This window comes from Plecotus auritus, assembly GCF_963455305.1.
Source record: "Plecotus auritus genome assembly, chromosome: 6".
In the NCBI taxonomy this organism is placed as follows: domain Eukaryota; kingdom Metazoa; phylum Chordata; class Mammalia; order Chiroptera; family Vespertilionidae; genus Plecotus; species Plecotus auritus.
The window spans coordinates 41,064,800-41,083,118 of record NC_137773.1 but is presented as its reverse complement, the minus strand read 5'-3'; the positions used below and the strand labels follow the sequence as shown (position 1 = coordinate 41,083,118).

Here is an 18,319-nt window from a genome sequence, read left to right as displayed (position 1 = left end):
GGATAAGTTCAGAAACAAAAAGTTTGGTGAAGGGAGGAAAGAGCCTCTCAGAAGTTCTTCAAGGCAAATATGAAAGCAATTAACTCTGATATAATACATATAGCATATAATGAAAACAAACCTGAAAAACTAATAATTAATGCAAAATAGACTTCATTGAAATATGTGCAGAAATGCATGAATCAGACTGCACAGAATCAATGAAAAATTCCTGTTAACGTCAAGTCCCTGCAACATAAATTTGGGTCATGATTAGGCTTTAACTATACTTGGGCATTAAAGTACAGTTGTTTTCTTTTAAACAGCTATTCAAATACAGTGCGATGCTACCAAGCTCCATACATAAGAACAATTTTGAAAACTATTCTTTAAGACATAACTCACTGGAATAATACAAAGGAGTAATCATTTGACTCTAATTCCATTTTGGACCCCAATTATAAGGTGCATAAGCTTCAGGATAACTATGGTAGTTATCAAATGCATTAAAGAAACTAACACTTCCAAAATCAAGTACTTTAAATATATAGTTTGACATACACATTGTTATTTCAGCTCTGCTGCTTCTAGCGGGACAGACCTGAGAAAATTAGGTAATTGCTTTTTCTGAGCATATTTCCTTAACTCTACAATTATAATGTCAATTCAGGCGTCCTCAAACTACGGCCCGCGGGCCACATGCGGCCTGCCGAGGACATTTATCTGGCCCGCCAGGTGCCGCTGCCTGTCCTGCTTCGCAACTGACTCGTCCCAGGCCCGCAGTGCGCATAGGAATTTGTTCATAGTTTTTTTTTTAAACTATAGTCCGGCCCTCCAACGGTCTGAGGGACAGTGAACTGGCCCCCTGTTTAAAAAGTTTGAGGACCCCTGACTAGCTCATAGTTGTTGTAAGGATCAAATGAGATAATGCAAGCCAGGAAACAGCTTGGCCTACTAGTTTATACATAGTAAATGCTCAATGAAAGTTAGCTATAATTATACCAAAATCCTTAAAATATTTTAATGTATACAATTATGTCAAAAGAACAGATGCATTTTTTGTGTCTTTAATAACACCAGATGTTTCAAAGTACAAATTATATAAAAAACACTTACATGATTGTTTTAGCTGCTCATCTGCTTTCTGTGGGTAAACTGGATGCCATGTATAATCGATTGTAAGCATGACACTTGGGACAGTCCAACATTCAACCCAACCAGCCCTTTACAAGTAAAGAATAAAGTTTCTAGTCAGGTACTTATTCCTTTCACTATATACACACAACAGGTACAGATAATCAAAGTTATTATTATTCTTGGAAAGACTCTGAAGAATAGTTTTTCCACATAAAAACACAAGATACTTAAGTCCCTCCTGTTAGGTACTCACTTTTCTTGTGTAAGGTTCCGCCATTTGGGTTTAACTGTTTTCTGGCTGCTCTGACACTCAGCAGGAAGACTAGTGTCATGAGTCATTTTATTTGGGTGGCAATTCTTTACCAGCATAAATAATGAATATTTACTAGGGTGACAATCTGGTAGAAATAGATGAAGATCAACATCTTCTCCCTAAAAAATAATTTATAATAACCCACAGTAATAAAATAGGTACATAAACATGTTAAGTTACTATTTACAGCCAAACCTCTCCATAATAATCTTGAGAATGATTTTTTTTTTAAAAGAAACCATAAATTCCAAATGGCTGATTTAACATTGAACAGTCAGATAAATAACTGGAGTAAGATTTTACAGAGTAAAACTACATTCTGATTACAATGTTAAGAAAAAAGGATAATAAACAGCATAGTTTCCAGAAAACAGTAAAAAGATTATCTTCAGCCCTAGCTGGTTTGGCTCAGTGGATCGAGTGTTGGCCCACAGACTGAAGGATCCCAGGTTTGATTCTGATCAAGGGCATGTACCTCAGTTGCAGGCTCAATCCTATGCAGGAGGCAACCAATCTATATGTCTTTCACATCGATGTTTCTCTCCCTCTGTTTCTCCCCCTCCCTTCCACTCTGTCTAAAAATCTATGGGAAAAAATATCCTCAGGTAAGGATTAACGAAAAACAAAAACAAAAGATATCTTCAATGGGTATACATGAATATTTCCCATGTAATTCAGTAAAATATAAAAAATTGTCTCACCAATATAGGCTCAGGTGGAATATGTTCTGTATTTTTACTAATTTTTAAAACATGATTGTCTCACCCTAACTGGTCTGGCTCAGTGGATAGAGCATCGGCCTGTGAACTGAAAGGTCCCAGGTTCGATTCTGGTCAAGGGCATGTACCTGGGTTGTGGGCACATCCCCAGTGGGAGGTGTGCAGGAGGCAGCTGATCAATGATTCTCTCTCATCTATGTTTCTAACTCTCTATCCCTCTCCCTTCCTCTCTGTAAAAAATCAATAAAATATACATATTTTTAAAAAACATGACTGTCTCTTTTGATTCTAATAACTCTTGATTCTTCAACTGGCTTTTAGGAATTCTGAATTGCTGTATCAAAGGATCTTCATTCAGCTTCACTTCTGTCCTTTTATTAGTAGGCTCCCTAATCTTTTTTCATCCTGATGCCTGGTTTCTTAATAAGCAGCACAGTAAAGTAGAACCCTAAGCTCTATTGCCTGGGTTCAAATTCCACCTCGGCCACTCACTAGCTACATGACTAGTTACTAAACTCGGCTCCTCAGTCTCCTAGTCCATAAATGCAGATAATAATAACACCTGCCTCAAGAGGGTTGTTCTCAGAATAAAATGAGTGACTACAGATGAGCACTGGAAATAGTGTCTGGCACATACAAAATGATTAACAGGTATTAGCTGCTTTTATTATTGTTGTTGTTATTTTTTATCACATAACCTCCAATAATACTACAACTACTACTGACTGCTTGTGCCCTAAAATTAGGCATTTCACAAAATTCTGACTGCATACGAGCTGGCTTTTAGATAAAAAGCAGAAAGTTATTTGTGGCTATTGCTTGAGTTTGTGGTTACAATGAGGAATGACATATAGGGAAGTATAAAATCTAGTGCATAAACATAGTAAACATTATAGCTAGAATGGGTGCTTAAAAGAACATAGATCAGCCTCAAAGGTTAAGAAATAATCAACTCAGAATTGTTTCCTTATTGCCCCACTTCTTTGGGAAAGCTGAAAAACTCAGGAGAATGGCAGAACACTATAGTCAACTACAAAAAAGAGACAAGGGCCATTCTGTGCCACAAACGTTAGCGAGCAATGGAGGAAAGCTAAACTACTTCCGGGTGGCCAGGGGACAGAGGTAGAGGGATGAGGTTGGAGGTGGGGGGCTGAGAAGGGGTGGGGTAGAAATAAAGATAAGCTTTGGGAAATCCAACTTACTAACAAACCTTGTGGGATAAACAATGCATCCAACTATACGTACTCTTAGAGAGAACTTGGTATTACACGTAACTGGAACAAAGTCCGTAAACGGCAAGGAGAAATCAATATTTAGTGTTTCTCCACAGGCTGCCAGATATACTATAAAAAAAGAAAAAATATTTACTTTTAACTTCAATAAATTTTTAAATAAAAATTGCCTTAAATATATACCTAAACAAAATGAAGTTTAAGACTATATGTTTAGTCCAATACAAACTCTGAAATATTTCTCTGAGAGTCTCACAAAATAATGGGAAAAATTCCAGTATCTATCACAACTATATAATCAATATCAATTTGTTGGTATTTGTCTTGATGAACAAAATACTCAACCTAATTTTTTAAAAGTTCTTACCATTTTCCTGTTGTTTAGTGGAACAGTCAATCCAGTTGTGTTGATTAGCAGCCCAAATCATTTCAAATTGATGAAACATTATTTTAAAATTCCATGTATACGGAACAAATGAAAAAATGTCTGGAGCATTATCACTAGACCAATCTTGAATTAAATCTAAAGTTATCAGGATGGGAGACAGACATTAAAATTAAGTGAAATTCAGAAAACAAATTGTAAAAATTCTAACACCAGTCAAAAACGAATTTTTCATTTATAACTAAAAACAACTCTTATACTGAAATATTAAAAGGTGATTAAAGAAATTGTAGAAGATTAAAGAGAAAAACATCACCTGTTATTCCACTACCCACACATCCAACACTGAGGATACATTTCCTTCTAGATTTTTTTCTATGTAGAATTTACACTATCTTATATACTCCTAGGAGAAATGTGTGCTTGACTATTTAATTGTACCCTATCCTGTATATTTTTTTTAATATATTTTTATTGATTTCAGGGAGGAAAGGAGAGGGAGAGAGAGAGAAACACCAATGATGAGAGAGAATCATTGATTGGCTGCCTCCTGCACGCCCCCTACTGGAATTGAGCCTGCAACCTGGGCATGTACCCTGACTGGGAATTGAACCTGTGACCTCCTGGTTCATAGGTTGACCCTCAACCACTGAACCACACCAGCTGGGCTGTGTATTTCTTTTTATCTCTTTCTCTCCCTCCCTGTTTCTATCTTTTTTGGGGGGAGATTGGAAGGATAGCTTGATAATTGGTAACTGGAAGATGCCATCTCATTTAATTGAATTTCTTAAGTGTAATAGGGTTGACCATTTTTCCTGTTGTTTTATTCATTAAACAAATACCCAGTGTCTACGGTGTGTCAGACTCTGTTCTAGACTCTGGTGAACAAAATACAGACTTGGCCTTCTAAGAATTTACAGTCAGTTATTTTTGTTGATTGTTTATTTGTTGTACTGCTAATTTGTATTGTCTGGTTGTTGATTTCAAAACTGTGTTCCTATAATTAGTGTACCTATCCTTTGGTATCTGTATTTTATTTTAATCTCAATAGGTAAAAGCTCCTTACGTCGATGTTTCTCTGTGTGTGTGTGTCTCTCTCTCCCCACTCCTCCTTTCACTCTCTCTAAAATCCAATAGAAAAAATATCCTCACTCCTTGGGTGAGAATTAAAAAATAATAATAATAATAATAATAATAATAATAATAATAATAGGTAGCTCTAGCCAGTTTGGCTCAATGGATAGAGCATTGGCCTGTGGACTGAAAAGTGCCAGGTTCGATTCCAGTCAAGGGCATGTACCTCAGCTACATGCTCCCAGACCTGGTCAGGGGGCATGTGGGAGGCAACCAATCGATGTGTCTCTCTCACATCGGTGTTTCTGTTTCTCCCTCTCCCTTCCACTCTCTCTAAAAATCAATGGAAAAAATACCCTTGGGTGAGGATTAAAAAATACATAATAATAATAATAGGTAAAATTAATTAAATATTTAAAGTAGTCTTCTTTAAATTTTAATGGAAATTTATACTAAAAAATATTAGACTTAATAATATCAGATGTCAAATTTATCTATATATATAAAAGCCTAAGCGACCTGCGTGGGGCGACTAGGCTGGCAGAGAAGTTAGTGAGGGGCAACCAAATGACCAAACAGTGGGCTGCGTGGGGTGACCAGGCCAGCAGGGGGGTTAGTGAGGGGCAAGCAAACAACTGAGCAGCAGGCTGCGTGGGGCGACCAGGCCCGCAGGGGGGGCAGTTGGGGGTGACCAGGCCAGCAGAGGGGGAAAGTGAGGGGTGACCAGGCCAGCGGGGGGGGGGGGGTAGTTGGGGGAGACCAGGCTGGCATGGGGGGCAGTAAGGGGCGACCAGGCGAGCGCGGGGGGGGGGGGGCAGTTAGGGGCAACCAGGCCGGCAGGGTGGGGCAGTTGGGGACAACCAGGCTGGCAGGGGGGCAGTAAGGGGTGACCAGGCCGGTGGGGGGCAGTTAGGGGTGACCAGGCCGGTGGGGGGGGGGGCAGTTGGGGGTGACCAGGCCAGCAGGGAGGGGGCAGTAAGGGACAACCAGGCTGGCAGGGGGGGCATTTAGAGGCAACCAGGCCAGCGAGGGGGGGGCAGCTGGGGGCAACTAGGCTGGCAGGGGGGCAGTTGGGGGTGACCAGGCCAGCAGGGGGTGCAGTTAGGGGCAATCAGGCAGGCAGGCAAGTGAGCAGTTAGGAGCCAGTGGTCCCATGTTGGAAGCTGCCCATTGCCTTCACTAGCAGAAAGAGGTGGACAAGGAGTCCGGAAGGCTGGTTAACCTTGAAGGCTCTGGCAAGGGTCAGAGCCAAGCACCCACTGTCTAATTGAGACAAAGGGAGCTGAAGCAACTGCCACCTTTTAGTCGTATGTAAATCTTTGATGATGGGCTATCATGGAGCTATTACTGGAATTGCCTGCCTAAGAGCTATGGGTGGATCCCAAACCTGAATAAAAGGGATTGCAAGGCCAGAGCAAAGCAGAGTCCTTCCTCTTGAGCTGGGCTCCCGCCTAGCCCCCAATATTTCCAAATTAATATTTTCTAGTCTCTTTCATTTGCGTGCAGCCTCCTCCAGTACCCGAACCCTGAACCTGAACCCTGAATAACGCGGGATGTGGGGGGGTACACTACAGTCCCGGGTTGTGAGAGGAATATCCAACTGCTGGTTTAGGCCTGATCCCCAGGATTGAGCCTAAACCGGCAGTTGGATATCCCCCGAGGGGTCCCGGATTGGAGAGGGTGCAGGCTGCGCTGAGGGAACCACTCCCCCCTGCATGAATTTTGTGCACCGGGCCTCTAGTCTTATATAATATCATAGGAACTCATTTAAAATTGAATGTACATATGTTTGTGCAAGATATTAGAAATTCCTCTTAATAAAATAATACATTTAATATCGAAAGTTATAATAATTTAAATTAATATTAGTAAAATGTAGAGTTTTACTCTGTCAACAACAAAAGGCATATGGCTATTAACCTGGTCTATGAATAGAGAAAAGAAAATTCCATTTATTAATTTTACCTTAAATATATTTTTATTTAACAAGCAAACACAGTGGTTCACCATACCTTATATTATCTTACTTCTACATGCCACCTTACCTAACTAATGGGACTCATCCCTGCCTTCCAACTATTCTGTAGCACAATGTCTAGCAGCTGGGAGATGACCAAAAGCCATCTCTGGAACTAACCAACTCCACAATACAAATCCATCATTCATCAAGCTGATTTTATCACTTTTCTCTCTCAGAAACATTTTTGATTCGGCACTTTTACTCAAACTATTCGTCCTATCTAAAATAAATACACTCTTTGTTACCCTCTCTTCTGAAGGAAAACTCTAACCATCTTTAATAACAGCATCATACTATAGAGAGAGCACAGGGTGTACAGGTGAATAATTATTCTTAAATGTCTCTTCCACTAACTAGTGATAGAGGAATACAAGGAAGGGAGGGAGAGAGAGAGGGAGGGAGGGAGGGGGGGGAGGGAGGACGATGGTAGCAATCAATCAAGCAAATATTAGGTGCTCTGGGATAGCCACTGAGCCTGGCAAATCAGACCAACTCTGTTTAGCTAAACTTGTCACCGAAGTCTCAATAAACGTAACTTGTTTTTATCCTATCTAATAAAGAGGGAATATGCTAATTGACCATCACTCCATCACAAAGATGGCTGCACTCACAGCTGAGGCCAAGTTCCCATCAGGAGCCTTAAGGAGTGATCAGCAGGGACCTGAGGCTATGCCCTCCCCCGCCCCTGTGGGGCTTGACAGGGGACCTCAGGCTACGTCCCCCACCCAGCAGGGCTTGACAGGGGACTTCAGGCCGCACCCCCCACCCAGTGGGGCTTGACGGGGACCTCAAGGTGTGCTTCCAGTCCTGGTGCTGGGATAGGGGACCTCAGGCTGCTACCCCCGACCCAGTGCCAGGCCGGGGGACCTCAGGCAGTGCCCCCCACCAGGTGGGGCTTGACAGAGGACCTCAGGCCGCATCCCCCACTCAGCAGGGCATGACAGGAGACCTCAGGCCGCACCCCGACCCAGCAGGGCTTGATGGGGGACCTCAAGGTGCACTTCCCATCCTGGTGCTGGGCTAGGGGACCTCAGGCTGCTCCCCCCGCCCCAGGGCCAGGCTGGGGACCTCAGGCTGCTCCCCCCGCCCCAGGGCCAGGCTGGGGACCTCAGGCGGTGCCCCCCCACCAGGTGGGGCTTGACAGGGGATCTCAGGAAGTGCCCCCCACCCAGCGGGGCTTTAAGGGGGTCCTCAAGGTGCACCCCCAGTGCTGGGTCGGGGGAACTCAGGCTGTGCCCCCGCCCAGCAAGTTTTGACGGGGGACCTGAGGCTGCACCCCACTCCCGGTGCTGGGCCGGGGGACCTGAGGCTGCGCCCTCCCGCCTAGTGGGGCTTGACGGGGAACCTCAGGCCATGCCCCCCACCCAGTGGGGCTTGACATGGGATCTCACGCCGCGTCCCCAACCTGGCAGGGCTTGACGGAGGACCTCAAGGCACACCCCCCACCCCGGTCTGGGCTGGGGACCTCAGGCCATGCCCCCCCGTCCTGGCACCGGGCAAGGGGACCTGAGGCTATGCCCCCTGCCCAGCAGGGCTTGACAAGAGTGGGACTGGCCTGGTCTGGATCTAGCCCAATGCAGGGGGCTGGGGGGGGAGCTGGCCGGGTCTGGGTCTCACGCGATTTTGAGGTGCATGTGGGTGGTGGGGACTTGACTCTGGGTCCCGTGGTGAGCCCCAGACTCTGACAGGAGAAAGGTTTTCATATACATTTTACTAATTTTCTTTAATCTCTGACACTTCTATTATAGAGAAAGGGCAAATAGCAATATTAAATTATTTCCTCTAATTAATCCCCTTTTAATGTGCATGAATTTCGTGCACCGTGTCACTAGTATAGAAATATTTATGTTACTCAGAGACCAAGACTACATGTTTGCATACTTATGAAATATGAGTAGCTATCCTAATATGCTGCAAAAAATGAAGGAATTTTCTGACGAACGATAACACCAACTAAATTGTCCATGCCAAGAAGAAAGTAGGGGCTCCCAATACAAACATAGCATATTTGACTACTTGAATATACTGTTTGTATATTACAATAATCAAAACAAAATCATGAAGCCATGCTGATGCCTAATTCAGGAAGAGAAATTGGTTCACCTTCCCCATCATACTCCCCACTAGACTGAATCAAAGTACCAGCCCAGCCTAAGATAGGTTCTTTTATTTCCTTTCAGCTCAATTTTGGGTTCATATTTTCCTTTTTTGTGTAGGAAGAGAGCACAACATATCTATATTTAAATTTTTCCTTTGATCTTCTTGGCCCAAAAAGTGTGAAAGTAAAAAAGTTTGAATTGTGTCATCAAATCCCCAGGCTGAATCTAAAAGCAAAACTCACATGAATAGAAAACAGTTCCCTGTAATGAATCTCACTGCATTTTTTTTTTTCATTAGAAAATTACCTGTGAAGAAGTTCTTCTGTGCAAAGATGAAATGGTAGGTGGCTTTATACACTTCTAATTCACACTGCCACGTCTGGGGCATATTCCATACTCGGGGGTAGCTGGCAATGATGTGGAACTGAAAACCAATGTCAAGTCAAAATGTTAGAGTTTAAAATGTGACCCTATGTGAAGAGCATCAGAAATAAACACACACACTGGTGAGTAATGAACACTTATTTTCCTACTGAGCAGAATGGAAGGTACCTTTGAGATTTTAATATTGCTGTGGCCACGGTTACATCCAGTTCCTTGAAATACTAAGCCATGAGGTGGTAAAAAAAATAAAATAAAAAAAAATTGAGGAACAACAATCAGGTTACAGTTTCAACACTGTACCTGAGCTTAACTCAGAATAACAGCAACGCCCTTAACTCTTCTGCATGCCCAACCTGGTCAGTGAGAGGTTCAGGCGCAGAGAGTGCATGCAACGAATACTGTCACACACAAGTCTGGCCCCAGGGCCTTCCTGGGTTCCCATTTGACAGCGTGGTGGTTACAGGTCTGTATTCCACCTGCCAAAGCTGGACAATTCTGCAAAGGCAAGAGCTGCTTGGCCAGAACCAGCAATTTTGCACAGCAGTACTTATCAGTTATAGCTCAGCAAACATTAAAATGCTGAATATGCCAGTTGAATATACATTTATGGTACTCAATATATTCTTGGTTAATTGCAAACATTTCCTCTTAACTTACATATATATCATGTGTAAATAGCTTGTTTAGGCAAACAATTAAGGAACTACTGATATAATACTGTATAAAAGAATCCTCTCTGAATATCAGCCATTCTACAACATGGTTTCTATTATTGTTGTTATTGTTGTTGACCCTAACAAAAAATAATTATCTGCCTGATTACTGAGTCCCCCAGTCTGAAATTCTGGTCATAAGTACTTCCATATTTTTTCTCTTTGTACTATGCAGCAATCCAGGGTATTAAGATTTTCTTCCTTTCACCTTCTTCATCAAGTAAAAAGCAGAATGAATTATTAAACCCTGAGAAAGAATCCAATGGGGCCAGAAAATATATAGAAAAAAAAAAAAGAAGAAATAGCCCTAGCTGATTTGGCTCAGTGGATAGAGCATTAGCCTGTGGACCAAAGGGTCCCAGGTTCAATTCCGGTCAGGGCACATGCCCGGGTTGCAGGCTCGATCCCCAGTAGGAGGCGTGGAGGAGGCAGCTGATCAATGATTCTCTCTCATTATTGATGTTTCTAACTCTCCCTCCCCCTTCCTCTCTAAAATCAATAAAAATATTTTTAAAGTAATTCCTTTAAAAAAAAAAAAACAAAAAACACCACAATCTTATTTACAACATTAGAGAGAATTAGTCTAGCCATACAGTGAAGTTTAAAAACAATATCCTAACAACTACTCATATTTTTAAAGGCCAAAACCCCACATTTAATTGCCTTATGTTCACATTCCCCATTCTAGGAGCAGATCAACAGAGTGTGTGAGGAAGTCTACGTCACTGGGAATCTACTCCTCTTTCCAAATTAGGGCCAAAGAGCACCTGGTGGTTCTTGAACAAGAAGATGGACCATTTGATGACTTCTTGGTCATTAAAATTTTATATTAAAAAGTTAAAACCAAATTTATATTTTATGCACCTATATACATCTTCATATACCCCATACTTACTGCTAACATTTCTGCTTCTAACAGGGTCCGGTACTGCATGCTGGTAGTGGCATCAACATGTAACAGTTGTCCTTTAATTGCAGGAGTATAACCTAATAAGTGAAAACATAAAAATTAAGAATCTACTGAAAATAAATCCCACCACAACCCAAAGAAGAAATCCCTGAAAAGTGGTGATCAGTGGCTATTTAAATATACCCCAATGACGGGGAGGGAGCTTGTAACCAAATAGTTGACCTTTCTCAAATGACCACCTCTGTGGGAAGAAAGTTCCATCTTCATATAATGTCTATCATGACTTTGCTTTCCAGTGCAAAACTACAAGTCTGTTCTCTAAATGACAGTTTTGAACAATTTAAGATGGCTCCCATGTCCTCTCTTCCTTCACTAACTCCAGCATACCTGTTTTCATCTTTTTCAGCCACTCCTTATGCAATGACTGTTTCTGTACAACAGCTCTCCTTATACAGTGACAGTTACACCAAACCATGCAGCCTATTCTGAACAAAAGCAGCAGCTCAGAGTATTTCACTTCTTTTCTGGATGGGCTGCCCTTCCAGAAGCATGAACTCTGTGATCATTATTATATGGCTACTCTAACATGCATCCTGCTCTGAGCTTTTTGTTTTTTTTCCAAACACCTGAATCTCTGAAAAAAGTTAAACATGTATTTGAGTTCTATTTTGTTCTTGTCTCAGACCTAAGCCTATTTTCCCCTCAGACAGTCACCAAGGACCCCGACCAGCCTTTCCTTAGAACCTTCCCTTACTCTGAGTTCCACAGCTGTGTGCTGGTGCACTTCCCATGAATTCCTAATAGGTGTGCTCCAGACCCCACAGCCCTTAGGCGGCCCCTCACCTAGTGCACCAATAATTGTGTACAAATTGTTTGTATAAATCCTGCTTCCTATGTGCATCATCAGTTTAAAATGGTAGCAGCACTCCCTCAAATGAACCCTTCTCAATTTTGTGCAACCCCCAACTGCCTTTTCCCTGGTACAGATCAATAATTAAGGCTGTCCTAAGAGATGCTTCTTTCCAATTGACTACACTGAATCTACCTGTCCTAGAGACTTGCTTCAAGACACCGTAGGATTATTCTTTTAGAACTAACTAAAATAAGGTTTTGTTCTTCACTAAAACAGCATAGATGTTACAGGGAAAAGACATACTCTGCGGTCTCAGTCACTTTTTCAGTTAATTATCTCAGCAGGCAGCCCCAACTCCTCCCACTTTATGGACCCAATTAATCCAGTAAGTGGCAGGAACAAGCACAGAGAGTCAAGAATGGTATAAAAATTACTCTCTACTTAGCAATCATAATATTGCTGGTTAGTAATTTAAAAATATGGGTAAGTTGCTATTCTCTGCATGCTCAAGAAAGTGAATAGAGCAGAATTTAATTTTAATTACTCTCAACTACAAATGTAGTAAACGGATGAGAGGCAGAAAAAATGAAGACAGCTATACAATATTTTGGTCAATTTAACACAAAGTAGTCATGTTGTTGATTAACTTGTATCAGAGCCAAATTTTAAATGCATAATGAATTAGATTATTTCAGATCAGATGAAACAATAGCTATCAGGGCCTTATTTAATATTTGAAGTATGAAACGTTCTCCTTTCTTAAAGTTTTGCTGTTCAAAGTACCCAGTTTACTCCCTGACAAAAATCTACCATTATTACCTAAAACAAAAGCTATTAGCCATTCAGTCAATTACTGGCCATGAACCAACAAACCAGGTACTGGATTTGGCATCAGGTTTACACAGTGAAAACAAAGACACAGCACCTGATCTCATGAAGAAACAGGAAAATTTTGCTAAACAAAGTATGCTCACTTACAAAAGAGATATATAGAGTACTAGTGGCCCAGTGCACAGACTCGTGCACATTAAAAGGAAATTAATTAGAAGAAATATTTTAATATTGCTATTTGCCCTTTCTCTATAATAGAAGTGTCAGAGATGAAAGAAATTAGTAAAATGTATATGAAAATAATATGTAAGTTGATTAATAAACAATAACAACATGATATAACAACAACAAAGACATGATATAAAAACAACAAAAACAACCAAATTCACCATCAACAATGATATATCGAGCTTCATATGTATCATGCATGCGTGAGTCAGTGTTTATTTTTAAACTAGTGGGGTCCCTCGGCCTGGCCTGCAAGATTAGGCCAAAACCAGCTCTCTGACATCCCTCGAGGGATCCTAGATTGTGAGAGGGCACAGGCCAGGCTGAGGGACCCCACTGGTGCACAATCAGGGCCAGGGAGGGACACAGGAGGTTGGCCAGCCAGGGAGGGACTGCAGGAGGGCTCCAGGGCGTGTCCGGCCCGTCTCACTCAGTCCCAATGGCCGGGCCACAGCAGCAAGCTAACCTACCAGTTGGAGCATCTGCCCCCTGGTGGTCAGTGCCATTATAGCAAGTGGTTGAGCAGCCTTAGCATATCATTAGCATATTACACTTTGATTGGTTGAATGGCTGACTGGACAACTGGACACTTAGCATATTAGGCTTTTATTATATAGGATTACCAGTGCACGTCATATGTACCGGCCGGCCGGTCGGTCGGATGGACGGTTGGTCACTTAGCCTTTTACATATGTATAGATAATGAAAGCATGAAATTATAAGACTTAACTTGATTTAAAGAATTTTTTCTCTTTCTCTAGCTGCACAAATGATTTAATTATGTACTATCTATTGTTGATAGCTACAGGTACATCAAAATATAATAAAAAGCTGAAAAATAAAACCCCATTAATTAATGTTAATTTAAGTGGATTAACAAACTATTGTTTACATATTATTTTCCTACTAATCATTTGGAACAGAGAAGCACTTGCGGCAGCTTACCATTTTCCTCAACTGTCATGGGAATATTGATCTCCAAATAGGAGCCAGCACCAACATTGACATGCACAGCATTTGTTTCCTAACAAAACAAAAAAAAGTAAGTCACATAAAATCCATATATATAAAAGCCCAGCAACCGGAATGGCAGAACAACTAGAAAGACCAGTGGCTATGATGTACACACTGGCAGCCAATGAGCCTGATCCGGGCCCTGATCACTCCCCAACTCCCACCCCGGTTGGCCAGGCCCCAATCGGCCCCCAACACCCTGATCAGGGGTGAGGCCGGCCAGCAAACCACCTGCGGCCCCTCCCCCCTGCCAGCCCAGCCCGATAGGCCCCCATCAGGGCAGGCCAGCCAAACCCCACCTGTGCACAGAATTCGTGCACCGGGCCTCTAGTATTCTTTATAATTACATTCCCATCTTTACCTTTTAGTTATTATCAGAGACAAAAATATAATCAGCAATGATATTAAATAGGTATTCAAAATGCCTGAGAACACACCCTGCACAGTGTGGGTCTGTGGTTAGAGTGTTGGCCCATGTACCACAGGGTCCCAGGTTCGATTCTAGTCAAGGGCATGTACCTAGGTTGCAGGTTGGATAACCAATTGATGTATCTCTCGCATCTCTCTCTCTCTCTCTCTCTCTCTCTCTCTGTCTCTCTCTGTCTCTGTCTCTCTTTCTCTCTCCTTCCCTTCCACTCTCTAAAAATCACTCTCTCTAAAAATCAATGGGAAAAATATCCTCAGGTGTGGATTAACAAAAAAATACACTAAAACAATTTGGGCTGATATAAAGGAGAAAATGAACCAGACTATAGCATAAAGGTTTGTTGATTAACTTCTGTCTACTATTTGGCACTTAATGAAAGTAGCATATATACAATTATTGGGGGCACAGTGGCAATAAGCTCATAGAAATGAATCTCAGTATAAGACTGGTCACCAAAAATTGCTCTGGAAAATAATATTCAAATTTTAAACACTATTTTCTCTATATTATTTCAATAATTACCCTATTTTTGGTAAACAGCAAGTCGATTGTAGCATCTGCAATAATATTCATTCGCAGTTCAAAGGCAAGGATCTGTCTTGGTCTCCCTGGCTGTGCAATTTCAGAAACTTTCAGAACTTGATAATCAGGTGGGAAGAAAAACTTCCATAAACAATCTCTATATAAGTAGGTAGAAAGAATAATGACATTTTACTCCAACAAAATGATTTCTAATAAGGTACCAAAATCAATATTTGAACTTGATATGTATTATCACTACTCTCTTATTTAAAAACAGACAAAATACAAAAAATTAAGTCATAAACACCTACTATAATTTCTTCTCAATAAACAAAGGAATGTTTTCTACTGTGAGAAATGAAAGACTTTATACAAGTATATCAATTGTCTAGATGGCAAAGTTGCTGAACTAACTTTAAGCAACGTCTATTTACATAAAAATTTGGATGTGATCTCATCACTACTGGTAAATGTCCTCTCCTTTGTTTAAAATTCTTCCTCCCCTGGCTAACACTTATGTTTCAAAACTCAACTCACATGTTCCCTCTACCAAAAAGCCTCCCCCAATTCTTTTCTTCTTTAATCTTTAAAATGATTTATGTACCTTTTATAGGCTGAATTGCATACCCCTAAACATTCTTATGTGGAAGTCCTAACCTCAGAATTTGACTGTATTTGGAGACAGGGTCTTTACAAAGGTAATTAAGTTAAAATGAGATGTTTTTGGTGGACCTTAATCTAACATGACCGATATTCTTCTAAGAAGAGGAAATCTGGACACAGAGAGCTTACAAGACACACAAAAGGGAAGACCACGTGAAGATGCAGGGAGAAGACAGCTATCACAAGCCAAGCAGTGAGGCCTCAAACACATCCTTCCCTCACCGCCCTCATAAAGAACTAGCCCAACACCTTAATCTCAGAATTCTAACTTCCAGAACTGTGAGAAATTTGTTGTTTAAACCACATAGTCCGTGGTTTTCTGTTATGGGAACCTTGGCAAACCAAGTCAGAGCTTTCTAAGTTTTTCAAGAGTGTTTACTCACCTCTATTATAGCATGTAATAAACCTCTTTTGTCTCTTTTTTCATCCACTAAAACTAAACTATCTATGTATTTAGCTCCAATCTGCATCACCCCAACAATCACTGGCATATTTAATTACTATTAAATACTTAAGAAAAAACAAAGGAACCAATAAGTGTGCTGCTCATTCATCATTTTACTAAAGAGTTAATTCCTCTTTTGCAGTGAACTTGCTTAAATCAATTTCTCTACACACAAGTATTATTTGGATTAAAATGTCTAGGAATATCTTATTCTGCCATAATAAAATAGCTTAGAAAACTATAAAGTTAGTTTTAATAAAAATATAGTATTAGCTCAATACATTTGAAGGACTTATTAGAAATATAATTTATTCAAGTACCTCTGTCTATCGGCCCACGGCCCATAGTTGAAATCTGTTCCTTTACCACAAACTATATCAAGTCCCCAACACGGAGGCAAATCTTGTAATTTGCAATCCTCACTACTCATTTCTTCTTCAATGTTTTCCTCTGTTTCTTCTGGAACAAGTCCTGTATTACAGAATATACAACATAAAGGCAGTTATTTAAAATGTTCCTGTAGATCAGCAGTTCTAAAACATTTTTTTTTATTTTAGGAACACTTCACACTCTTAAAAATTATTGAGAACCCGCCCGGCTGGTGTGGCTCAGTGGTTGAGCGTCCACCTATGAACCAGGAGGTCACGGTTCGATTCCTGGTCAGGGCACATGCCCGGGTTTCGGGCTCAATTCCCAGTCGGGGATATGCACAGGAAGCAGCTGATCAATGATTCTCTCTCATCATTGATGTTTCTCTTTCTCCCTCTCCTTCTTCTCTGAAATCAATAAATTTTTTTGGATTGAGGACCCTAAGATGGGTATTTTTGTATTATCTCTATCAATACTTACTGTATTAAAAATTTAAATTGAGCAATTTTTAAAATTTTTATTTCATTAAATAAGCACATTATATGTTGACATTAATAAAATTTAATGAAAATAATATGAAAAATAACTATATTTTAATGAAAGATAAAATTTTAATTTCATTTTTAATAAAAATATTTTAATAAAAATAACCATATTTTCTAAAAAAATTAATTTCTTGAGAAATGTTGGTATTGTTTTTATTTTGGCAAATCTCTCTAATGTCCAGCTTAATAGAAAATGTGAATTCTCACAGCTGCTTCTATATTAAGTCTGTTGTTCAAGGATTTGAAGAAAACCTAGCCTCATACAAATAGGTGGATAGAAAAGGTAGGAGTATTTTAATAGCTTTCTCTGATAGTTCTGGTTATTCTTCTTTGACACTACACCAAAATTCAACAAGTAGTAGTTTCTTAAAGGTTACAATGTGGAATCTGAAACCATATCACTGAACTTCTTTCATTAAAATGTACTTCTCTCTTGCACTTTGAATAAATCTTTTATCCATGGCCTGACTTTGCAACAGCATGCATTGATCATTTGGAAAATATGGGTTCTCTATGACATACATACTTTTTCAAATATTAATAAATTTCATTATTAAACATTTTTAAAATCACATTTGTTAACATCACTGGTGGCCTTATGAGAAAAATTACCAAACTCATAGTTGCAGACTCAAATTTTTTCAAAATCCTAATTTTGAAAAACCAGTTTATCCCTAGATATTCTTTCAAGTAAATTATCACTGAAAATATCAACATGGTGAAAAAGGCAAATAGCATCCTACTTTTACTTTTAAAATATTTTGACCTTATAAAACCCCTGAAATAAAAAGATCAGGAGGAAAAGGGGGCTAAAATCCAATGTTCAGCAACTTTTATAAAATGGAAACCATCCATGAAGCATGGTAGCTGGATTAATCCTGAAACTGTTAGCCTCAAGTCTAACATACTATGAGTTGTTTTCCTAACTAACATGAATTACCTTAACCATCACCATATTCTCAAAGGTTTTCACTCATGGTAATTTGCATTCGCAATTTTTGAGGTATATTTGATAACATGGAATTTGAAGGAAAGATTACAATATCATTTTGGTCTGAAATACTAAAGTCATATTCAACTTTTAACAATGACACAGGTATTTTTTAGGTAGGCACTCTTACCATTTATTGATGCTTATTTATATCCTAAGTAAAGAGACTTAAAATATTATTAATATCCCATTTCATAGAAGAAACAGAATTGCAGCTATGAACTATACTTTCAAAAAGTCCTACCTGGCTCATCCATGTAGTAGTAGATGTCAACATCATTTGACTGCATCACCACAAAGCCTTCTCCCATTAATCTCGGTGGCCTATGAGGAGGGGCAAGGCAAACTAAGTACATCTCCAGAATACAAAATGTTCAGTGTTCTAATTAATGGTGGTGACAGGTGAAAACAAACAAAAAAACAAACGCATCAAGTGGAGCATCCTGAAAAGGTAAGCCATCTTTCA

General features: G+C 40.1%; 1 protein-coding gene across 6 annotated transcripts in view; it reads right to left on the bottom strand.

Moving 5' to 3' along the window:
• The window catches only part of BLTP1 (bridge-like lipid transfer protein family member 1), a 181,890-nt gene that overhangs the window by 137,594 nt on the left and 25,977 nt on the right, over nt 1–18,319 (bottom strand). For all 6 annotated transcript variants that reach the window (XM_080671792.1, XM_080671790.1, XM_080671794.1 and 3 more), the window contains exons 10-19: nt 18,098–18,177; nt 16,269–16,419; nt 14,841–14,997; nt 13,823–13,901; nt 10,951–11,042; nt 9,265–9,382; nt 3,748–3,903; nt 3,394–3,491; nt 1,370–1,548; nt 1,096–1,202 (exon numbers count right to left, since the gene is read on the bottom strand). In XM_080671792.1, the coding sequence (XP_080527918.1) occupies nt 1,096–1,202; nt 1,370–1,548; nt 3,394–3,491; nt 3,748–3,903; nt 9,265–9,382; nt 10,951–11,042; nt 13,823–13,901; nt 14,841–14,997; nt 16,269–16,419; nt 18,098–18,177 (1,217 nt within the window). The remainder of the gene's footprint in view (nt 1–1,095; nt 1,203–1,369; nt 1,549–3,393; nt 3,492–3,747; nt 3,904–9,264; nt 9,383–10,950; nt 11,043–13,822; nt 13,902–14,840; nt 14,998–16,268; nt 16,420–18,097; nt 18,178–18,319) is intronic.